This window comes from Macaca fascicularis, chromosome 12 (genome assembly GCF_037993035.2).
Source record: "Macaca fascicularis isolate 582-1 chromosome 12, T2T-MFA8v1.1".
Lineage (NCBI taxonomy): Eukaryota > Metazoa > Chordata > Mammalia > Primates > Cercopithecidae > Macaca > Macaca fascicularis.
This window is the reverse complement of record NC_088386.1, coordinates 57718605-57742720: the sequence shown is the minus strand read 5'-3', so window position 1 is coordinate 57742720 and position 24116 is coordinate 57718605. Positions and strand designations below refer to the sequence as shown.

General features: G+C 38.0%; 1 protein-coding gene and 1 long non-coding RNA gene across 2 annotated transcripts in view; one reads left to right on the top strand and one right to left on the bottom strand.

Moving 5' to 3' along the window:
* Window positions 1-5053, top strand: part of IFIH1 (interferon induced with helicase C domain 1) — a 51703-nt gene extending 46650 nt beyond the window's left edge. The window contains exons 14-16 of the mRNA XM_005573322.5: window positions 3858-4048; window positions 4563-4653; window positions 4753-5053. Of these exons, the coding sequence (XP_005573379.1) occupies window positions 3858-4048; window positions 4563-4653; window positions 4753-4932 (462 nt within the window). The 3' untranslated portion in view covers window positions 4933-5053. The remainder of the gene's footprint in view (window positions 1-3857; window positions 4049-4562; window positions 4654-4752) is intronic.
* On the bottom strand, window positions 889-23798 carry LOC123568041 (uncharacterized). Its single transcript, XR_006691250.3, has 3 exons — window positions 23623-23798; window positions 21883-22032; window positions 889-936 (listed from the first exon to the last, which is right to left on the bottom strand). It is a non-coding gene; the product is annotated as an uncharacterized lncRNA (long non-coding RNA).
* Window positions 23799-24116: the final 318 nt, after the last annotated feature.

Below are 24116 nucleotides of genomic sequence, written 5' to 3'. Positions count from 1 at the left end.
TGCTGAATTATAAGTTTCTGTTTAGTGAACTGTGCTTAATCCGGATTCACATGCAGAGAATCGAGATCCATAGTGGGCAGGAAATTATCGGGGAGCCGTTGCTCCTCCCAGTGAAACCAACCATAAATTTTGATAATATAAATTTACGCTGCCTTGTTCCAGAAAGACTGCTGCAAGTCACTGATTCAATCCAACATGGTAATTTTGGTTTGACCCAATTTGTTTGTAAAGGCACCATTTTTTAATTTCAGAAATGTAGATGAAATGCTTACTGTGTGCCAGGTAACATTATAGGAATAGCCAACAGAGGCAAACAAAACACATAAGACTCCTGCTGCATGAAGTTTATATTTCTAGTGTGAGCCTGGTGAGATTTGGAGGACAGAAACAGTAAACAAACATTAAAAAACAAGAAATATAACATATCAAGATAAGTAAAGAGAATTAGAATAGGATGATATGAAACAACTGACTAGATGGATACTTTCTCTTTTTTTTGTAGTTTTTGAAATTCTTTTTTTTTTATTTATTATGTTTTATGTTCTAGGGTACATGTGCACAACGTGCAGGTTTGTTACATATGTATACATGTGCCATGTTGGTGTGCTGCACCCATTAACTCGTCATTTACATTAGGTATATCTCCTAATGCTATCCCTCCCCTCTCCCCCGACCCCACGACAGGCCCTGGTGTGTGATGTTCCCCGCCCTGTGTCCAAGTGTTCTCATTGTTCAATTCCCACCTATGAGTGAGAACATGCAGTGTTTGGTTTTCTGTCCTTGCGATAGTTTGCTCAGAATGATGGTTTTCAGTTTCATCCATTTCCCTACAAAGGACATGAATTCATCCTTTTTTATGGCTGCATAGACTAGATGGATACTTTCAACTGGGTGGTTGAGGAAGGTCTCTTAGAAGGAGTGACACTGAAGCTGCATCTGAATGAAAAGAAAATACAGAATATGTCATATAGCTACATCTCAATTTACTAACGCACAGTTATTTGAGTTGTGCAAAGGAATGCAGTGAAGAAAGAATGTATTTCTATAGTATTTCAGGAAATCCCCCATACCACTGAATTAAAGACTGTAACTACTATAATAGCAAACAATCCATTTAGAAGAAAATTCACACCCTTGCATATGGGTGTGAATGTTAGTTTCTTAACATTGGAATTGGCTCTACCTTAAATAGAGTTTCACTAAAGGAATGCTTTCAAATTGGTGTGCATTGCTATTACCAACTCCAAGGTTTCCTGACCAGGTTTCTGCACAAACCTTTATTTTAAAACTGCTTTAAATACAAGGCAAAGCAAACATTTTAGAGTATCAAATCAAACTTTTGTCACCAAATTATGCCACTGGAAAGTTACTGCCTCCCAGTTAATATCCTAGGAGAATTAATCAAGTAGATGTTTACAAAGACTGATATTTTAAGAGTAGTTGTTTGGGGGTCCACACTAGGACAATCTCTGGAGTTTAAGGGTTAAACTCTTCCAGACATTCTTTAGAGTAAGACACTGTCCCTTTGGAGGCCCCAGAATGGACTATATTTTTAGGTCTCCTTTGGCCAAGAAACCTGCCCTCCTAAAACGACTTCGGGTAGATGAACTGAAAGTAGGAGTGGCAATGGGGAAGGAGGGGTACACGCCACCAGTAACCTGTTCAAAGCCTGTAGAAAACATTGCTACTGGGAAGATGTTTACTTTCTTCTAATTTGAGCATCCTTCTCAACACAATCTTCAGGCAACCACTAATGAATAATGAGAATTGACAGATAAGATGAAATATTTTTTCCATGTCATAAACACAGTTTATACATAACAGAGCTTCTTAAAATTAAATCAGACTTATAGGAGCAAGTTGATCATCATAAATGTTTTTCTCTAGCATTGATTCAATTTTTGCTACATTATTACACTCTATTTGGACTTAGGCTGATTGTAGCTCTGCCTCGTGTATATTTATTATGAGTTATTTTGTTTGTTTGTTTGCCCCTCTAGTTACTTCAAATTCCTTTGCTATTTTAGAGTTAGTCTTTTAGCTTCTGATGTCCTGATTACAAATCCATACACTTACCTTGGCTTTATTTTTTTCTGACTCATTCATACACATTTCTTAATTCCCACATGTATGTGATCCTATAATTACCTTATCAGCTCACTGAACTGTAAATGTCTTATAAAAGTAACCTATTTTAACTTTTAGGGAAAAATATTTCAATGTATTTTTCTATAATTTACATGGAAAATTCATCTTGGTACTTTTCTGATTAACCTATTATATAGCCTCCGAGCTTGCTTGCAAGGTCTTATTCTCTTTTCTATGCTATATGTGGCTGCCTTGAAGGGAGATCTAAAATGTAGAGTTAGGAGCCAAAGAGATGGGCTTCGTTCATCTGCACTGATGACTTACTTCTACTGAAAATTTCCCCTCGGTCTTAAAGAAAACAATTACTTCCTCCATAATTTAATATAAATATTTCATCTATGAGAGGTCAGTTTGGAGGTAAATTATTCAAGAACCAGATTTTTCTACCATGAAGTTGTGTTAGTATAAACACTGGTCAGTCCCTATGTCAACTTTCATATGTTACATAAACTAGATTATTTCTGTTATAAAATAAGTGCTGCTGCTAGTCACAGAGCCTAGAATAAAGATGTTTATGGGCATATTCTCTCACATAAGGAATCTAGGCAGTATTGGCTCCATGATGTTATGAGGAATCCAGGCCTTTTCTCTCTCTTTTATGCCATTATAGCATTGGGCTTTCATTCTCATGGTCGAAGATGGCTTTTAGAATTTCAGCTGCCACATCCTCATTCTAGGCAGGAAGTAAGAAGAAAATGGAAAGAGCGAAAGGTACACATGCCAGCTATCTACTTTTTGAGAAGATTTTCTGAAAATTCCACTCAACAGCTTTTTACATGTCAATGACTGCTGGTTTGGAAATGTAGTCATTTAGCTAGCGTATTTCCACCCAGAATAAAATTATGACTCTGTTAGGGAAAATGGACACTGAGGGCAAAACTAGCAGTTTCTGCCACAAATGTGTAAACAGTAGACTGATTAAGATGGTGAAGGGTCTGAAAATTGTAAAGGATGAAAAAAGATTAAAGGAATTTAGGTGCTTAGCATAGATTAGAGAAGACGTTGGTAATGTGATAACAGTGTTTAGTAAAGAGATTCCATGTGGGAGGAAGTTTAGACCTATTTTATGGAACAGAATTAAAGCAAATGGGTAGGCCGGTGCAGTGGCTCACGCCTGTAATCCCAGCACTTTGGCAGGCTGAGGCAGGTGGATCACTGAGATCAAGAGTTTGAGACCAGCCTGGGCAACATGGCAAAATTCCATCTCTACTAAAAATACAAAAATTAGCTGAGCATGGTGGCAGGTGCCTGGAATCCAAGCTACTCGGGAGGCTAAGGCAGAAGAATCGCTTGAACCCAGGAGATGGAGGTTGCAGTGACCCAAGATAGTACCACCACAATCCAGCCTGGGCAGCAGAGCAAGACTCCATCTAAATAAATAAATAAATAAATAAATAAAACAAATGGGTAGGCTACACAGAGAATTTTTGTTGAATATTGCTAAGGACTTTCTCACAATAGAACTTTTCTGAAATGGAATGGGCTACTTTTTGAATACCTAAAGATTGCATATTTTCATGGTTACAGGAGATGATTATGTACCAAGTTCTTTGCGGGGAGGGTTATTACCTCATTATTTTCATTTCCTAGACCATGAGCTAACTGTATATTTTCACAACTAAGACCTCCAAATTTCAGGAGACTTACTTCTATGAAACTGAGAAAAGAAAACAAACCTGAAACCACTAACTATTCCTTTCTCTGTCCAGATTTTGGAATTACAGATGCAAAGTATAATGGAAAAGAAAATGAAAACCAAGAGAAGTATTGCCAAGCATTACAAGAATAACCCATCACTAATAACTTTCCTTTGCAAAAACTGCAGCGTGCTAGCCTGTTCTGGGGAAGATATCCACGTAATTGAGAAAATGCATCATGTCAATATGACCCCAGAATTCAAGTGAGTCCAGAAAGACCTATCTTTAAATTTTTCCACAAGGGGTGAGGCAGGTTGCATTGTAAATGTTCTTTCAAAATAGTGCAAATGAGAATCATTTATTTTACAACTTCCTCTCCTTTAGCCTCTCAATTATATTCCTATTTTAAATGTCTATGTTTTAAATAAACTGCACTGGTGCAGGAAAAGAGAAGTGTAAGAACCAAAGCCATTTTGATCCAAGGCATGTATTTTTGTATGCTCATCATTTGTTCTCAAATTTTTGAACAACTAAAGTCAAGTTAATATAACCAACAGACTTGAAAGAAGTTACAAAAGGCAACATGCCCCTTGAGAGGTATGTGTAGAAGAGAAGCATTGCCTTAGTTGCCATAACAAGCCTGGCAAGCAGGAGGGAAGGAAGGAATGCCATGTATACTGCAGGCATGTGGTTGAGCTCCAGGTCCAAAAACCCATGAACTACACATTGGTATTTTGTCAGTTCTCTGTGATGATTCTTTCCCTTTGATACTTACAGGGAACTTTACATTGTAAGAGAAAATAAAGCCCTGCAAAAGAAGTGTGCTGACTATCAAACAAACGGTGAAATCATCTGCAAATGTGGCCAGGTGAGTAAATTGCTGTGGGCCTGATTTTACTTTAGCCAAAAGGAATGTTTAATTGCATGTGCATTTAATTTTCCTCTTGCTCTCTCTTTTGTTTTTCAGGCTTGGGGAACAATGATGGTGCACAAAGGCTTAGATTTGCCTTGTCTCAAAATAAGGAATTTTGTAGTGGTTTTCAAAAATAATTCAACAAAGAAACAATACAAAAAGTGGGTTGAATTACCTATCACATTTCCCAATCTTGACTATTCGGAATGCTGTTTATTTAGTGATGAGGATTAACACTTGACTCAAGATTCTTTTAAAATACTATCAGTTAAACATTTAATAAGATTATGATTAACGTATTCATTATGCTACAGAACTGACATAAGAATCAATAAAATGATTGTTTTACTCTGCATTGAACTTTTTAAGAACACAATATATTATGCATGATCCATCTTGTTGGTGGGCAGGGGTAAGGAAAATCTCCCAATAATTCTCATTAGTGTAGAGCATTACAGTCCTGTGGAAAGAATGCTGAAGTACAAATGAAAATTCAAGGTATCAGTCTCAGGTCTGTCACTAATTTTCAGAATACAATTAGGAAAATCAGTTCATCTTTCGGAACCAGTCTCCTTATTGATGAAATGGTCATAACATTCCGTGGTTTTGCTTTTTATTAATTTTGTATTGCTTTATAACCAGTTGCCACAAATGTAGTGGCTTAAAACAACACTCATTAATTATAACACATATCCTGTTGGTCAGAAGGGCAGGGTTCTCTGCTCAGGGTCTCACAAAATTGAAATTGAGGTGTCAGCCAGACTGTGTTCTCATCTAGAGGCACTGGGGAAAGAATCCACTTCCAAGTTCATTCAGAGTTTTGGCAGAGTTTGTTTCCTTGCAGCTGTCTGACTAGGATGGCTGTTTTGCTGTCTGTCCATTGGGGATCGCTCTCAGCTCCAGCAATGCCCCTACCACACAGCATGCTCAAGGCTCTTTCCCAGCACAGATATTTGCTTCTTCAGGGTCAGAAGAAGAATCTCTCTTTCAAGTCTGCTCAGATAGAGTCTTAGATAGGTTAACTGTAAACATAGAAGTGACTGTCTCATCATATCTGTAGGTTCTGCTTACACTCACCGCAAGGGGATTATTCAGGGAGTCACCCCAGCCAGTGGAAATCGTGGAGACCATCTTAGAGCTTTGCCTCCTACATCACTTGCCCAGTCTTTGCAACTAAATGATATCATAGGAAAGCACTTTAAAAACTATGAAATACCATCAAAGACCGGTTAAGAAGCAGCATCAAGTAGCTTAAGGCTTCCTTCCTAGATCTTCCCTTCCACGAACATAGCACTATGCTGCAGAACTACCTAACGACAGAGTAGTGGCTAAATTCAGGCTGACCATTAATGCCAACAAGATTACTCGTGTCCCTGGACAGCCATTCACCTCCCACTCTAGGATTCACACTGGAGTTAGCAGGGAGTAGATGCTGAGTGTTATTAGAGAATAAAGAGAAAAATGTCTGCCTCTGCCCCTCCCAGAACACTGCGGACAATTCTCCCAGTAGAAAATCAGCCTCTTTTGACAAGGAAGAGCCGCATGATTCAGACAGAAGCCACAATTGACCATTTTAACCAAAACTTAGCAAGTCTCACAGATGGCTTGCTCCAAGGGAACAGTTACCTCCTGTGACTAAGGAGAAACAAAATGTTGGAGGGTGTGAAAAGAACATTCTTCTGAAGCTTTGATGGATTAATTGAGTTGATATTACAGTAGTTTTGAATCTTTCCTTGATAATGCCTAAGCAGAGATCAATATTAACCAATGAGATCTCTTGGGTATACAGGAGGACAAAAGAAGACACACATAATTGATAGTTTTCTTAAAATACTTTTTAAAACTCCAGCTGACTCCATTTAAAGTATTGCTGTCTTCTAGAATGTTTTGGAAACTATGCAAGAAACCAAATGCATAAAATAGCTAAATGTACTACTGTAACATATGTAGACTGTTTTTGAGGTGTCAACAAATATCAGGTTTTTTCATCTATGTTTTTCAGTAACTTTTTTCAATTAAAAAAGTGTTATTTCTACTTCAAAGTTTTAAAATACATGTTTCAAATAGTGTGAAACTTAATATGTGATGGTACCTGAAAACTTGAACTATGGTGCATATGTTTCATTCAAAAAATAATGATGATTATTGTAGCATTTCAGCTGATTGTCACTGAACAGTTCAATACTCGTGATATTTTAGGGTCACTTACAGAATATGTTAGACATCAGCCTGTGAGAATGCCTGAGTTTTAGTTTCCATAAGACTTTCGGCCAGGCCCAGAGGCTCACGCCTAGAATCCCAACACTTGGGGAGGCCGAGACAATGGATCACTTGAAGTTGGGAGTTCAACATCAGCTGGCCAACATGGTGAAAAGCCATCTCTACTAAAATACAAAAATTAGTGGTAGCAGGCACCTGTAAACCCAGCTAATCAGGAGGCTGAGGCAGGAGAATCGCTTGAACCTAGGAGGCGGAGATGGTGGTGAGCCAAGATCGTGCCACCGCACTCCAGCCTGGGCGAAAGAGGGAGACTCTGCCTCACAAAATAAAACCAAAGAAAAGACCACCTTCAACCGGTGGGTAACTTTGAACAACCTTAGTTCGCAGCATTCTCTCCCCTGGAAAATGAGAGATTGGATTAGATAATATCAAAGGACCCTTACAACTATAGCATCCTCATAGTTCCATGCTTCTGGCTCACTTCCTGCTTTCAGTTTAAGAGCTTGTCCATTCATTAAGACCTTGATATTACTTGTAGTAATATCAACCGAGGCTAAATACCTGCTCAGTATAATATATATTGAAATGTAGCTCATGTATGTTACAAGGCATTGTAAGGATCTCACAGAACAGGTACCCTGTCTGGAGTCACGTGTCTTAGGGCAGTTTCGAAAGGCCCACAAGTGCCAGGAAATTATAGAACAAGTATTTTCAAACCAACAGATTATTGACAGACCTGGTTGATAAGAAATATAAAGCATAATATTTCAGACCACATGAAATTAAAATACAGCAACTTAGAGTTTATGTAAATATCTTGAATGTAAGGCATTGATTATGGCAACACAAACATAAATAAGATACGATTTTCCAAAGGATGATTAATTAGTGCATGTCACAAGTAATTGTGAAAGTGCATAATGCTATAGATTCCTCTCTGCAGTCTAATAGTCCCTATAGCAGAGTGGTATGCCTTAGAGAAAAGAATTCTGGTGTTTTCAATTCAGTTGACCATAAAGCCAAAGAGGGTTGGAGTTTCTCTTATCATTGTTGCTTTTAAGATTTAAGAGACTCAAACACACATATGTGCCAATGGGGAAGAATAATAGAGAGTGATAAAATATTAGCATTGTCCGACTCCAAAATAAATTGCTTATTGGGTATTATTGATACATTCTACCAAATGCTCTTGCTATAGTCTTTTCTCGTCTCCCTTATCCTTTCTCAAATGAGTGCCTCTGCACGTGGTTAGAAGTTGTTCTTTGCCAACTCTTCAGCAGATACCCTTTATGGTCTTCAAACACAAAACCCAAATGTCACTTCCCAGAATCTAGCACGTTCACATTTTCTAAACTGGAATGGAGAGAAATGTATGGAAGGTATCTCTCCCTCCTCCTGAGCGTGATAAAACGCTCACTCCCAAAATCTGGCTAACAATTATGTGAGTCATAACAATAAAGAAATAAGAAAATTAGTTTTTTCCTTCTAAGACTTATGAAGTTTATTTGAAATTTCTTCTGCATTCTTCAGTTTGTGCATTTCTACTTAGTCTTACTAGATAGATGATTTTATATATTTTATAGGGACAGCCTTTTTATAGGGACAGCACAGAGTGAGACAAACTTGGGTTTGGATCCTCACTGGCTTTGTGATTGGGCAAGCCACTTAATCTCTCTGAGACCATAGGGAACTATAATAATATCAACCTTGAGGGACTCTAATGAAAATTTGGATATTTCATGGAGCATGTTTAGTTGTTGTCACCTCATAGGAATTAATGTATAGAATATAGGAGCAGGAGTTGCCCGAAGAATACCAGCAATTGTAGTAGCCTCAGCTACTACTATGAAAAACATAGATGAAAAAATCTGATATTTGTTGACACCTCAAAAACAGTCTACATAAGTTGCAGTAGTACAAAATAGAAGCAAAAAGAGCAGTTAGATGACACTAGGCAAGTCTACTGTGTGGATAGGGTAACGGTATAGCATACTAATAGTGAATTTTAGATCTATGTTTAACATTTAAGTAGGATATAAACAAGATTGAAGTCCTCTCCCTTTCATCAATGGTTAGCTCAAAAGACTCATCCCAAAAAAGTAAGTAGTATCTGTAATGAAACATTGTTGCTATGAATATGCTATTCAGTGTAGCCGGGGGATGATTTAACGTCCAGATCTTCTATGGACATAACAAAAAGATACATATCATCAATATATACACATAAGTGTTACTTTCCAAAAATGGTCTTCTTCCCATAGCCCCATCTACCATCTGGGCTTTAACTTGGATTTAAAAGTTATGAATTAATAAATAAGGCTCAGCACTTTCCAATCTCATCTTCAAGTAGATCTGCAATGCTTTAAAATGTTGTGATCAGTGTAACCCAATTGAAGCTGGGCCTCTTCGTGGTTTCTCTCAGCAGGGAGTTGTATTTAGAAGAAACTCAACACCAGTGTCTAAATTAATATAAAACCAACTTAAAGGTTTATTCCTGATATGCAAATGAAAAAGTTCCAAAGAAAAATTATATATTATACAATATTTTAAAAAATTATTTTAACTCTGTATTTCCCAAAGAACCATTTAGTATAGCATGAACACTACTTCTTAGTGTACTTCTCCTTAAAATTATGTTCCTAAAATCATCATGTGTAGCTGTTTATCTCCCTGGCCCCTTCTCCCAAAGTCTCCCTGATTGCTTCCTTCATAATGTAAATCAATATGGTTTTACTATGTTTATTTCTTTGCCTCACTCTGTTCAGTGTCCCAGACTTGATGGATGCCTGAACCACAAATGGTTTTTATATCTTAGAAATGGGAATGGGGGAGGGGGAATTTCTGTGAATATTCATATTAATATTTTTAGTCCCTACAATATCAGAAAACAACAGTGCCAGTTATCAATTTGTTGACTTTTATCTCCAAATTCAACTTTTTTGTCACGTCTCTGAAAATGCATCTGGGCCCTTTAAATATTTTTTCTTTGCCTCCTGGCAAGATATTAGGCTTTGCAAGTGGGAGGGACTGGAGAGACATTGCAGGAAAAAGGGTTGGGTTTTGCTTCCTGCTTCTTGTGTGCTTGCTTAGCCAGCTCCTGCAGTGTGGGTGGCTTCTCTAGCATCCAGTTCCTGTAGTCTATGTGGCTTTCTCCAGCAGCAAGGTCTTACAGTGCACTGCAGCCAACAGTGTTCAGTGGCCAGCAACTCTGCTGGCACCTCTCAGGCAGTTTTGTGTGGAGTGCCTCAAGTGACACCTCTTATGAACAGCTTTCCCTAGCACCCTAGGGGGAACATTTCCAGCAAGTTCCATTGGCACCACAGCAACTTCTCCACCATTCAGTGACCCACACCCATAACTGCCTTCTCCAGTAACGCCTTGATTTCAGCCTTGCATGCTCTCTCTAAGGTCTAACGGTGGTGGCTGCTTCATATATCTGCTATTTCTATGTCCTTTATAATTATTTTTACTTCTTATTAGGTAATCCTCTGTTACTTCAATACCGATATAGTTCATAATTATTTATATCAAACTTTATCTGTTCATGTTACTATGTGGTTTCTCCCTTCAGACTGGACTCAGACTGATTCAATCATAACTAACGAAATATGAGAATTACTTCATAAGAAGTTATAATTTCCAAAGAGCCAATTGCTCTTATGTATGAGCATTCAATTTCACACAGGAAATGACTCAAGCACATCTGACCAATTCTCTAACCGAATAATTTAGAAACATCACAGAATGGATTTTATAACAAGATAGTTTAATTTTCTCAATCCAAACACCCCTTTTGCAATACTAGTAATGGAAACAAAAATTTCTATCTCCTATAAAAGACAATGTTACTGAACTTCTTGTTTTTTAAAAATTGTATTTAATTTTTTTTTTAAGTTCCAGGATACATGTGTGGGATGTGCAGGTTTGTTACATAGGTAAACGTGTGCCATGGTGGTCTGCTGCACCTATCAACCCATCACCTAGGTATTAAGCCCAGCAACTCTGCTGGCACCTCTCAGGCCAGGTATTAGCCACTTACCTGGACGCTCTCCCTCCCCTGGCCCCCCTGTTACCAAACATCTGTACCTGCTCCTGTTCAAAACATGCAGGTTACCACTGATAAAGGTAAAATAAGGCCGGGCTCGGTGACTCAAGCCTGTAATCCCAGCACTTTGGGAGGCCGAGACGGGCGGATCACGAGGTCAGGAGATCGAGACCATCCTGGGTAACACAGTGAAACCCCGTCTCTACTAAAAATACAAAAAAAACTTAGCCGGGCGAGGTGGCGGGCGCCTGTAGTCCCAGCTACTCGGGAGGCTGAGGCAGGAGAATGGCGTGAACCCGGGAGGCGGAGCTTGCAGTGAGCTGAGATCCGGCCACTGCACTCCAGCCTGGGTGACAGAGCGAGACTCCGTCTCAAAAAAAAAAAAAAAAAAAGGTAAAATAAAACTATAGAGGATATTGAATTCTCAAACCATGATTAGTGGAAAAGGAACCAATTTTTACTAAATATACCATATGTGCCAGGCACTATCTGTAGTGTTGTACACAAATTATTCATTTAAGGATTCCTTATTTTCACGAGACATATTAATGTTCCCTTTAGAATCCCAAAGCAAGCATTGCGTCTCTTATAAAGAATCACTGTATTGTGACTTTGAGGACAGAAATCCCTTAGGGAGCTCTGACTTGACCAATGTAGCCAATTCTTTAAAATGACACTTTTCTTTTTATAAAATCTGCCTATTTACATGCAATACAGGTGTTTAGAATCTTATGAGCTAAGTAAAAAATGGAGCTTAAAAAAAGCAGGAAGAGGTTTTTTTTAATTTTTATTTTTTAAGAAAGCACCAGAACCCATATTTGTAAATGAAATTTTTTCCCCCTTGGGAGGTGTATTCAAATTCCAGTTACGCTGAACTTCGTCACTAAGTCTTGGAATGTCTTCAGTTGTAAGCCCTTCTGAGCACACTATTGACATATTAAATAGATTAACATATTGAATAGATAGCTAGATACAAAGGCAGATAGATGGAAAACTAGCTAGATATAAATAAAGATATTAATATAATTAGAGTGAGGTATTACATTTGACCCTAGATATGAGTAATAGCATATCACCATTTCATTCACTGGGTTTGGCTCTATATAACTTTTGTCTATTTTCAAAAATGACATTAATGCAAAAGAGCAGAAATTTGCTAGAGGAAATAAATGAGAAAAAAATTGAAGAAAAAAATGCGTATCATACTCTCTGGGCCATTTCATAGGAAATATTCAAAAATCTTTTGAGCAACAATGACAGTATTAGACTGCGAAATTTCTACCACACTTTAAAAAAAAAATCAATCACTAGGCCGGACGTGGTGGCTCACGGCTATAATCCCAGCACTTTGGGAGGCTGAGGCAGGCAGATCACGAGGTCAAGAGACAGAGACCATCCTGGCCAACATGGTGAAACTCCGTCTCTACTAAAAATACAAAAATTAGCTGGGCATGGTGGTCCATGCCTGTAGTCCCAGCTACTCGGGAAGCTGAGGCAGGAGAATCACTTGAACCTGGGAGATGGAGGTTGCAGTGAGCCGAGATCGTGCCACTGTACTCCAACCTGGTGACAGGGAGAGACTCCGTCAAAAAAAAAATCAATTACTAACATAAATTTACAATTGCTATATGAACATGTCACTTTTTGTGTCCATCAAAAATTGACCCCACATTGTTATTATTATTACCTTCCAGCATAACCTCTCTGATCCTATCAAATTAGATTTCTTACAGTTTCCCTCTATGCATAAAAATTTCCTCCAGTCCAAAACCATGCAGTATTTCACAACAAAGTCTCCCAACCTCCAATAAATCATCTCTGAGTAAGCCCCATGTTAATCTTCTCTCTTTTATTTTAGCTTCCCTCACACATCATGCTTTTAAACTGTACACACTGACAAACATTTTTTACATATTACCTTAGACTTGTTTTCTAGTCATTGTACGTACTTTTGCTTTATGTCTCCAATGGATCTAGTAGTCATTGCACTTATTTATCTGTTCAATATCATCTATTTTATATGCTCATTCTCCAGTGGATCTACTCACCATTTATTTATCCATCTATTACACAAGAAACAGAGATGGCATGTAACGAATATAAAGGTTAAGGGAGGACTCGGAATGGAGGTGACATTTTAGAGGGTGACTTGGAAAACAAGAAGAGGAAAACAAGAAAAGGACCACCTTAAAGGGTGGAGGGAAGATGTTTCCCAGACAAAAACAACTGCATAGGCTGAGTCCCACGTGAAGAAAACCTGGAATGTTCAAGGAACTGCAACAGGGCCAGGGTGGTTGAAGAGTGATGAGTAACGAGAATGACCTAAAATGAGGTTGGAAAAAAGGGCAGAGCCAGCTCACACAGGGCCCCGTTGGCCACTGTCTAGAGCTGGATTTCACTCTGAGGATAATCAGAAGCCGGTGGAGATTTTCATCCAGAGAGTGACAAGAACTGATATACACTCCAGTTACTCTGACAAATTGGTTGAAAGGGACAAAATAGAAGCCAAGAGAGCAGTTAGATGGTACTAGGCAAGTCTATTGTGTGGAATAGGGTGATAGTGATGGAATGGACTAGAAAAGAGGCATACTGGTGGCAAATTTGTTGATAGACAGGATATGAGGAAATCAAACAAAAGGAGAAATTGAGGGTAAGTCTTATAAAAGTACTGACCTCCCCTTCAGATCTCCATGAATTTAATATACACAATTAAGTTACATTAAGTACCTGTTGGGGAAGCCAAGTGAGGGCGACAAGGGAAGGACAATAATGCTTTCCCTAATAAAGCAAAGAATGGAACACGAGACCCTGGCAGCCAGAGCAAGGACTTCAGTAACATTAGTCACCATCTGAGTGACCACAGAAGATCACTTAATCTCTTATGTCTGCTTCCTTCTCTGTGGGCCGGGACAGCAACATCAAGGGTTTGGGCTCTGGAATCAGACTGCCTAGGTTTTTATTCCAGCTCTTTCGCTTACTCTTAGACAAAGTGCTTATCTTCACTCAAAATCTGTAAAATGTGAATAATAACAATACCTGTGTCTTGTATTTATAGTGCAGGTTAAATGAAATAATATGAATAATGCACTTAGAACAGTGCCTGGTGCATAGTAAGCATTAGATGTGTATCACTAGCTGCTGTGAAATGGATTGTTGGGAGGATTAAATGAGAAAATGTTTGCATAGTAAATAAAAAAAATTATAGCTTGAAAAAAACTAAACTGCCTTTGTTTTAGAGAGAGAAAGAGAGAGACAGAAAGAGAAACTGTCTTTGCTTTAGAAACCCCCTAACAGGTGAATTTATTTTTTAAGATGAGACCTTGTTGTGACTCTACTCTGAATGAATCAAAGAAATAGCTTACCTGTTTTGCACAAAACAGGATCATTTAGAAGGAGATAGAAAGGAAGCAAGAAAATGTTGAAAAAAGACAAAGTCCTTGGAACAGGCAGGAGTCTGGAACCCAAGTAGAAGAAATAACTAGTGGAAATTCCAGCATCATTGTCCTAAAACACTAGTAAACTTGCTACTTACTTGGTTTGGTGTTATTTGGCATGAGTAGTCAGGGCTGTCTGGCAGGGCAATGTGGAAATGATGAAGGGAGAGCATGCACACACACAAAAACGTGGACTCAGAGAATTCTGAATAACAAATGTTGAACGTTTTACAGTTACTGGCACAGAGGAGGCATTCAACAAATATTAATTTCCTTTTCTGATTTGAGATATAAAATGTAATCTCTGACCTGGGAGAGTTAACAAATTGGTTGAGAGTCCAATGATTATAGGTATAAAATTATTAGAAAAAATATAGGCATACAACAACAACATGGTATACAAATTATAGGCACTGTAGAGTTTATAAAAGTCAGGGATCAATCAAGAGAAGTTCTAGATTATTTTAGAAAAGATTCTGAATTAGAATAAATAAATAATTCAAATGATGAGGTGTTAGATCCATATTTAATATAATTTAAAGATAGGAAAGGAGTAAGAAGTGTTTTCCAAAAAGAGAAAGAACAAGAAAGAAGAAGAAAGCCTAACACATTTTTGCTTGTGTACTAGAATGCTGTACTGTATCTGGGTTTGATTGGTAACCAATATGAAGTTATTGTTGAGCAGGAAAATGGCATGTTTTAGAAAAGATGACCTACAAGGAGTTAACAGGCTAAATCAAAGATTGAAGAAAAAAAGTGGAAGGAAAAAGATCAAGGAAAAATCTGGTTGCAGTCATTCTAGCTGAGGTTAACAAAAATCTGGATTTGGTCATTGGCAGTGGGAGGGGGAATGGGAGGAATGAGTGGTTCTGGATGACGTTCAAATAAAATCATGAGCTGGGGAAAGGAGGCTAGCATGACATTGATGGCAATAAATAAAATAAATATGAAAGTATAGCACAGTTGGTGATAGAAACAAATGCAAGTAATTTATTTGCATCACCTTATTTTTGCCCTAAATATGACTCATAGTTCTGCTTGGTCATCAACTAGTGCCAAATGTAGTCATATTCCTGGCATATGGAATAACTATTTTATTGTACCCAAAAACTTGCTCACTGGGCTCCAGCTGTTTCATAGTCTATCCACACTGAGCCATGGCAGATATAATTCTCTTGTCCTGAGGAAAATGTTTAAAGCAAGTCAGAATCTCTTTTGAATAGGAATAGAGCAAACCTTTTTACTTCCCAGAGATTCTGGTTCCCTAGAAGAGTGACATAATGAGTCCTGAGTACTTACTATGTTCACTGCCGCTCTATCAATGGGGGCAAACTAGTGGCATGACCTAGGTGCTATCTTGGTCTCTGTTTTGAACTGAATTTTTTTTATGAACTCCAAATTCATATACTGAAGTCTTGATTCCCACTGTGATGGTATTTGGAGATGGGTCCTTTGAGAGTTAATTAGGTTTAGATGAGGTAATGAGGTGTGGCCCTTATGTTGGGATTAGTGCCCTTGCAAAAGAAGAAACAAGAGAGCTCCTCCTGCTCCCCCATCCTTCTGCCTTGTGATTATATAGTAGGAAGGTGGCCATCTGCAGGCCAGGAAGAGAGCCCTCACCAGAACCTGACCATGCTGACACCCTGATCTTAGACTTACAGTCTCCAGAACTGTGAGGAGAAAATTAATTTCTGTTGTTCAGGCCACCCAGTCTTTGGCATTTTGCATGGCAGCTTAAGCTAATACAGCCTCTCAATAGCCAAATGAGGAGCCCAAAAGGTTACCAATTTAGAAAGGCCAGGGAAATGTGTTACTGAGAATGTTGTGTAACGAGAATGTCCATTATGTTGCTTTTTCCATTTTTACTCTGCTATAGTCTGTGGTCTGAGATAACAACTTTATCAGACTTTAAGATTATCCTGGACAAGCTCTGTCCAATAAAACTATGGTGGGATACACATAACCAATTTAAATTTTTTAATAGCTACATTTTAAAAAGTCACAAGAAGTAGGTAAAATTAAATTTAATAACTCATTTAATTCAATATAGTCAAAATATTATAGACATGCTACCAATATAAAAATTATTAAAAAGATAGTTCACTTTTTTTCCTACTAAGTCTTTAAAAATTGTTGTGATGTGCTATTTTACACTTATAGCACATCTCAATTTGTACATGCCACATTTCAAGTGTTCAATAGATACATGTGGCTAGTGGCTACTGTACCAGATAGTGCAGTTCTAGACATTTCATTTTTTTAAGAAAGACATAGACACAGTTTGTTTAAATATGAAGTCCTAGTTTTCTTCTTGAGGGTTATTAGCCGGCTTTAAAGTCCCTTATTTTTCTCCTAACTCCTTGAAGTCTTCTCTTTCTGGTTGCGCCCATCTTTATATCATAAAACAATTAATCGTAAGACTACATAATGGACACTGTGGTCCTGCTATGGTTTGAAAGTGTGTGTCCCCTAAAGATTTACATGTTGGAACCTAAGACCCAATGTGATAGTATTAAGAAGGGTCTGTAGGAGGTGATCAGACTATGAGGGCTCTGTCCTTATGAGTGGAATTAATGCCCTTATAAAAAGGCTTATGGGAGTGAGCTATTAGGCTCCTTTTGCCCTTCCACTCTTTGTCATATGAAGACACGGCAAGAAGGCCCTCACCAGACACCCAAATGCCAATGCTTTAATCTTGGGCTTTGCATCATTTAGAACTGTGAGAAATAAATTGCTATTGTTTATAAATTACCCAGTCTCAGGTATTTTGTTATAGCAGAGGAATGGACCAAGACAGATTTTTTGTGAAGATTCTCTCTTCAGGGTCAAGGTACTCACCTTCCTGGGGCTATGAATATGGCTGCTGACAGTTCACAGCTGCCTCTCTTGATGGGTATTGTCCTAGGCTGTGGGGAACTACTTTCCCTCAGGCTATGCCCTCTGGAGGGTAGCCTGAAGCCAGATAATGACTGATGAGGGGCATAAGTCTGTTTCATTTACTCCACTTGAGACAACTCTGAAGGGACAGTCCAAATCCTGAAGTCTCTAAAGGGTTGACGGAGGCCTCCTTTGCCACTGTACTGCAGTTCAGCATTTCATTCTGCCCCATCCTGTTTCCTTCACTTTCCTACAGGTGTCTCTTGTAAGAGCAACTCCCCCTTACTCCTTCCAAAAAAATAAACTAACTCTGTTTGCATCTCTTCATCTCAAAATCTGTTTCCAGGAAACTCAGTTTAAAAGAGAATATAAAGTAGTCTCTTTTTTACCAAGGCAAGATCATTAGCAGTGTTTGAGGTAGGGGAGGAAAAGCAGAACAAGGCTCTGATTCATTTTTATGTCTTATACTTCCCCACATGCGAACAAGGCTAGGACATACTCTGACCCTCTGGCTCTTCGTGTCTCCTCACTCCCATTGCCTTTCTTTCCCTATATTTTTCCCAAAGATCAAAGTGACAACTGAGTAAAGGGCATGGTCAAAATTGAGTTTCAGCAACAGCATTGGGTCAAAGCATGAGAAATATATCCCCAAATGAAAAAGATATCAATGGCACAATATGGTAGCCCATACATGTATTGACACCACCAGAGTACTGTCTTGTCTTTACTTTTCCTGACTCTCCAGGGTTGATCTGCATGGGTAGAGATGCAGAGCAGTTCTGCCATTGACATTAGTAGCTTCATCTTTTAATGCAATCATTGCCTTCATTTTCTTTCTTCTTCCTCAGGGAAATTCCACCCTTCTAGCCTTTATATTTATGACCCCATGCTGGTGTCTGTGGGTCCCTGCTTTCCCAAAACACTCTCTTCACTGCCTTAGACTGCTAGTCTAGTCCTGTCTGGTAGTCTTTTAACACTTTAAAAGATGGGGTGTAGGGAGATCAAATCCTCTTTGTCTTAAAACTTGGGCTTGTCTGCTACACAAAGTCCTGCCCTTGGTAGTGGCAGTCACATAATAGGACAGTAAATTAATGCCTGAACAGATTGTGCCGTTCCAGAGAGTCCACCTTCCCCGGCTTTCCTTTCTCCTGCCTACTGCTTCCTCCATCCTTCTTCACAACTCCCTCCCCTGTGACGCTTTCTTCCAGAGGATGAGTCTGGAGGAGGAGGCAGCATGAAAGGGAGAACTTGCTGCATCAGAGTTTGTGCCAATTGGAGGGAAAGCTCAATCCCTCAGCAGCCTGATGGTCCAGATGGCCCCATAGGCTTTGCAGAGCTCAGAGGCCCCCAGACAACTCCTTGTCTACATTAGCTTAGCATTGCTACTAAAATTGATGTTATACCAAGTCATCCCCCAAGAGCATGGTAAATCACTTGTTAAAAAAAGAGTTCCACAGTTTTGGCACATGAACCTGACAAGGATTTTTTGAGATTTCTAGCATTTCCAGAATTTAATCAAATGATTGTTATTATAATTAATTATAGTATTCTAGTACTACCGTATATTTTTATATAAACTACCAATTGCTGAAAAGAATCACATTGGATCCCAGTATTATTCGATTATACATTAATTCAAATTTCACTAATTAAAATGTCAAAAGGAAGTAGACATGGAGTTCAACTAATTCTCACTTTACTAATCCATGAAACAGATACTTCTCATAAATAGCTGGTAATTTTTCCTCAGTTCTCAGGAAAAATAACTGAATAGCTGCAGTAAACTCTCCTATTACTAGTTCTCCACATTACAATTTTTTTAAAACCTGCAATTTATCTTGAAAGGCACCCTGAAGCAGTAGCACAAGGATTAAATGACCATTTTTAGATAATAATGGTTAACATCTAATCGTTTAATAAAAAAAAGGAGCTTGACCCTTTCCTGATCACACTTGGAAGTGCTCCCTCTTGGTGTCATCTAGCTTGGGCCACAGAGGGCCACAGGACAGCTCCGTATCCTCTCTGTCCTACATTCATTCATTCATTCATTCATTCAGGCAACAATACTGATTAAATACTTATTTTATGCCAAGCATTGTTCCTCAGCTCTTGGGATATATGAGCAAAACAAACAAAAGTACTTGCCCTCATGGAGCTCCATGCAGGGAAAAGAGGCAATAAGCAATAAAAATAATAAATGTTATAAGATGTTGGATGGTAGTAAGATCTATTGGGGGGAAAAAAGTAAGATCAGAAAAATGGGAAGCTAAGGGGAGCTGATTTTAAATGGGGAATTGGGCCTAATTTAGAAGGTAACATTTGAGCATGGACTTAGCCCATTTTGGTAATGTCTTTATTATTTTTTCATCCATAAATATTATGTTCCTATCATTCTCTTTTTCTTTCCCAGGGCCTTCTACCAGACACATAAGAAACATTATGTATGTATGGGCTTAAAACTACACAGACCTTGAGTCAGGGCCAGTTAATTTTTTTATGATAGTATCTCAATTATATCTGGAAAACCTGAGGCCTGGCCTTACTCATGGTAACTGTATGATATGATGATATGATGTAAGATGTGCTACACAAATTTCTGTCTCCTCCTTTCCCAGACTCTTTACTGCCTTAAAATCTACTTCCTGAAATAGTTACATAACTTTCCCATCAGCCAGCCATGCTGCCTGAATTCACCACTGTTAAGATATTCATTACTTTAGATTAAAGCATGGCATTTTTAGTGATTCTCTTTTAAAATTCAAACTTGCCATGAGAATAAGACTTTTAAAAAAATCATTCCAGCTCATGAAAGAAAAAGGCTGCATTTGTGGCATGGCCGGCAGGTTTGTGGAGAGTGGACCCCAGGCTCCCTCTGATGGGCCACGGGCCAAACTGGAGGACAGGGAGTCCAGGAAGTCCACATGGCAGACCAGGCAAGGACTGGAAGGTCCTAAACTTGACCTGGTATTTTTTACTTACACAAAGAAATACGTTCTATAACTTTCTTGATCAGCTCGCCCTCTTACCTAATTTTATTTTCTCACTAGGATACATATTTTTGACCTCTGATAGATTAGCACACCAAGGAAGGGGTACAGTAGGAGCAGAGTCATCTGCCTCAGCAGGAAAAAGTGTTCTATCTTGAAAATAGTTTAGAATTTCTGGACATGGTGATAATAAACAGAAGACCAACTTTTGGTGATATTTACTACTATTTATAAATATACCGTAGGCATTGCACCGCTTTTCTTATCTGCTGCCAGGACACACCATGGCACCAAGCCCCACCTTGGTCCTCACGGCTCTGAGACATGTATTTCTAGAGTTTCCACTATGTACACAGATACATAAATATTTCCTTCTTCCCCTCCACAAAAATAAAGTCATATTGTATATACTAAGCAACAGATTTTAGACATTTTCCATGTCAACCAATTTAGACCTGTATCCTTCATTTTTATGTGTTACGTAATTTATTTGTCTAATTTTCTCTGGATGAATTCTCAAATAGTTTTAATTTCTGGATACTGTAAACAGAGTTTCAAAAAATATTCTTGAATTTGCATCTTTGTACACTTATCCATGTTAACCTTAAAGCACATTCCTAGAGTTAGGTTTGCTATACCAAAAAATATGTGTAATTTTGACGTTTACTCCTAAATTTCCCTCCAGAAAGTTTTCAGTCCTTCTTCTACCACCAGCTGAGTATGAAAGTGCCAGCTTCTCTACAGCCTTGCTACCAGTAGGGTTCTCTAGTCTTTTTAATCTCTGATAATTCAAATTAAAATGATCCTACTTTGAAATATTTAACATTTTTAATTTTATATTTTCACCTTTTGTGAATGTGTGGATTTGCCTGCATGAACTGCCTGCTTTGGTCCTTTACCCATTTTTATTATTTTTTTTTTTTTTACTGCACTGTGGAGCAAATGTTCCTAAAAAGGGAAAAAGACGCCAAGCACAAATTTCATCTATAGTATAAGACTAGTTAGGAATAGACCTAATATCCATCACATGAGTTTGTAGACTTATTTTTGAAGTTCTGAAATTACATTTAAAAATCTTGTGGCTTCTGTATTTCTATGAATGTATTTCCCTTCCTACAATGTGTTCTCAACACCATTTGGTGATATCATGGCAGGGACTGTTATGTGTGCCTCCAATTCTTATTCTGGTCTTCACAGGTGAGATCTCTTCACTATCTGCTTTGGGAGATGAAGACATGGGCTTTCCTGCCCTCTGTCTTCCTTACCTACCTTTCTTCACTCTCTTTCACTTCCCAACTGTGGTTACACGTACATTTACTTTTATACTTCTTAAGATTGACAATTTCTCTGACTATAAAGGTCTCAGTGACTTCTAAAAATTTTAAATCAATAAACAGTTTAAATTACTATGACTACTTAAGCATTGCTCTTGAGCTAACTGGTTTGGTAGGATCACATTTCTTTCTCTGTGGCACCAATTACCATGCTGTTCAGCGAAGAAGGTACTTAGAGACTCTGCTTTTACAGTCCATCTAGTATCTCCAAACATTATTGTGACTACCAGGACTCTCGGTTCCAAATGGTATGAAAAACAACACAAACTTAGAAAAAAATTACTTACTCAAGAAAGTAGATCTGACTTCAGAAGTGGCTGGAGATAGGAAGTCACACAACGTTTGTTGTTAGCATCTGGTCTCGTCATTTGCTCTCTGAGTGATGGCTCTAGTACTTTACTTCTTTATTTTGCTGAAATACACCCTTGAGTTCCTTTCTACAAAAGAATGCTCGGAGTATAAACTCTGATTTATCACACATCTGAAAATCTTTTATTTTGTCCTCATGTTTAACAGTGTCTTAGTTAAGTAGATTCTAGTTTGATTAGTATTTTATTTCAGAACTTTGAAAAAATAGATCCATTGTTTTGCAGAATCTGACTGGCAGTGACAAGTGTGTGGTCAGTCCAATTCTTGATTCTTTCACATGATACTTATTTTTTTTTCTAAGGAAGAATATAAAATTTTATCTTTATAATCAATATCATAGAATTTCACAATTATGTGTTTAGGTATAAGTCTTTTATCATATTTTGTGCTGGATATTTTGTGGGCCCTGAAAAAAATATTTTCTTCTACAGTTTGGGGAAATTCCCTTGCATTCATCCTGTAATAACCTCTTCCCCTCTGCCTTCTTTGCCCTTTATTCCTCAAACTTCCTGAGTTTATATTTTATGTCTCTTAACTTTCCATTATATTATCCAACTTTGCCTTTCTGTTCTGAGGGGCTTCCTCGATTTTATTTCACAAAACCTATTTTGATTTAAATAAACTTTGGTGATCATATTTTCAATACCTTAGAGCATATTCATCAAGATTCTTCAGAGAAATGAACTAATGGGAGATAGATAGATAGATAGATAGATAGATAGATAGATAGATAGATAGATAGATGATAGATAGATGTTAGATAGGTAAATAAGAGGAGACTTATTATGGGTAGCCTTATGCAATTATAGAGGTTAAAAGTGAGGAAAGGCCCTGGTGTAAGTTTCAGAGTCAGAAGGTCTGAGAACCAGGATCTTAGAGCAGGACAAGATTGATGTTCCAGCTCAAGAACAGAGAGAGAATCATCTTTCCTTTGCCCTTTTGTTCAATCTAGACCTTCAGTAGATTGGGAGATTTCCACCCACACTGTTAAGGACTGATCTTCTTTTCTCGATACTGATTCAAATGCTAATTTCTTCGAGGAACACCCTCAAAGATAAACTCAGAAATAATGTTTTACCTGCTATCTGGGCATTCCTTATCCTGGCAAGTTGACACATAAACTTATCTATTATCCCAGTAAGTTGACACATAAACTTATCTATCATAAGAAGTTTTTTCGAATGTTACATTTTTTAAACTTGGTCTCTAAATTGTGGCAATATCTTGTTGAATCTCACTGAGAATGCTAATTCAAACATTTTAAAAGGCCTCTGTTCCCAGAATTATCTCTATGGTCATTTTCAAAATTTATTCATGTTGCTTAAAAAATTGTTTTTTCTTTCATGTTTTGGGGTTTTGATTCTTTTTCTTTTTTCTTTTTTAAAAATATTATTCTTGTCTACTGATTCTTATTTTTGTTGCAGATTAAGAATGAGGTGAGACTGGAGAGATCCTGGTATACAATTGGTGGGTTTAAGGATAAAGGTCAGAAAGCCATTAAACTGGAGGACTGGATTGACTTTGGTGCACTGACCCTATACATGCTCCTAGGATAGATGCTTAGCTGCAGATTTTTTTTTTTTTCACCCAGAGGTGAAGAGTCCATGTATGGATTTCCAAACAGTCCTCTTTTTTCAGCCCCCATCTCCCTTTCTTACCCTCAGTGGTAAATGCCATCTCAAATATGGAACTGTTTCATGCTTCTGCCAGGCAAAAGGATTCCTTTCTAGGCGTGGTCCAGGCAGCTGCTATTTCTGTTTTGCTTTATCCATTGATGATACTTCTTCAGTCTCTTCATTGTCATGTCAGTATCCTTTTCGTCCTTTACAATCAGCTTAATGGAGTTTCCAAAGGCAAAGAGATCAATGTATATGTTCAATATGGCATCTTAAACTGGAAATCTCTCCATCCATTTTATACAGAATTGGGGATATAACTCAGGGCATTTCTCTGCTGCCCTTAATTATCGACATAATTTGAGGTGAATTAAGTTCCCAGATGAACATCCCAAAGGATACCTTAGCCTCTCACTGCTTTGCCAACTGTATCTCTAAGGACCTTCACTTCTTTCTTCTATCTCAGCTACTTACTTCTGTGACCATACCTTAGGTCTCGTTGTAACTTGAACTGAAATCTTAAATACAACCTGCAG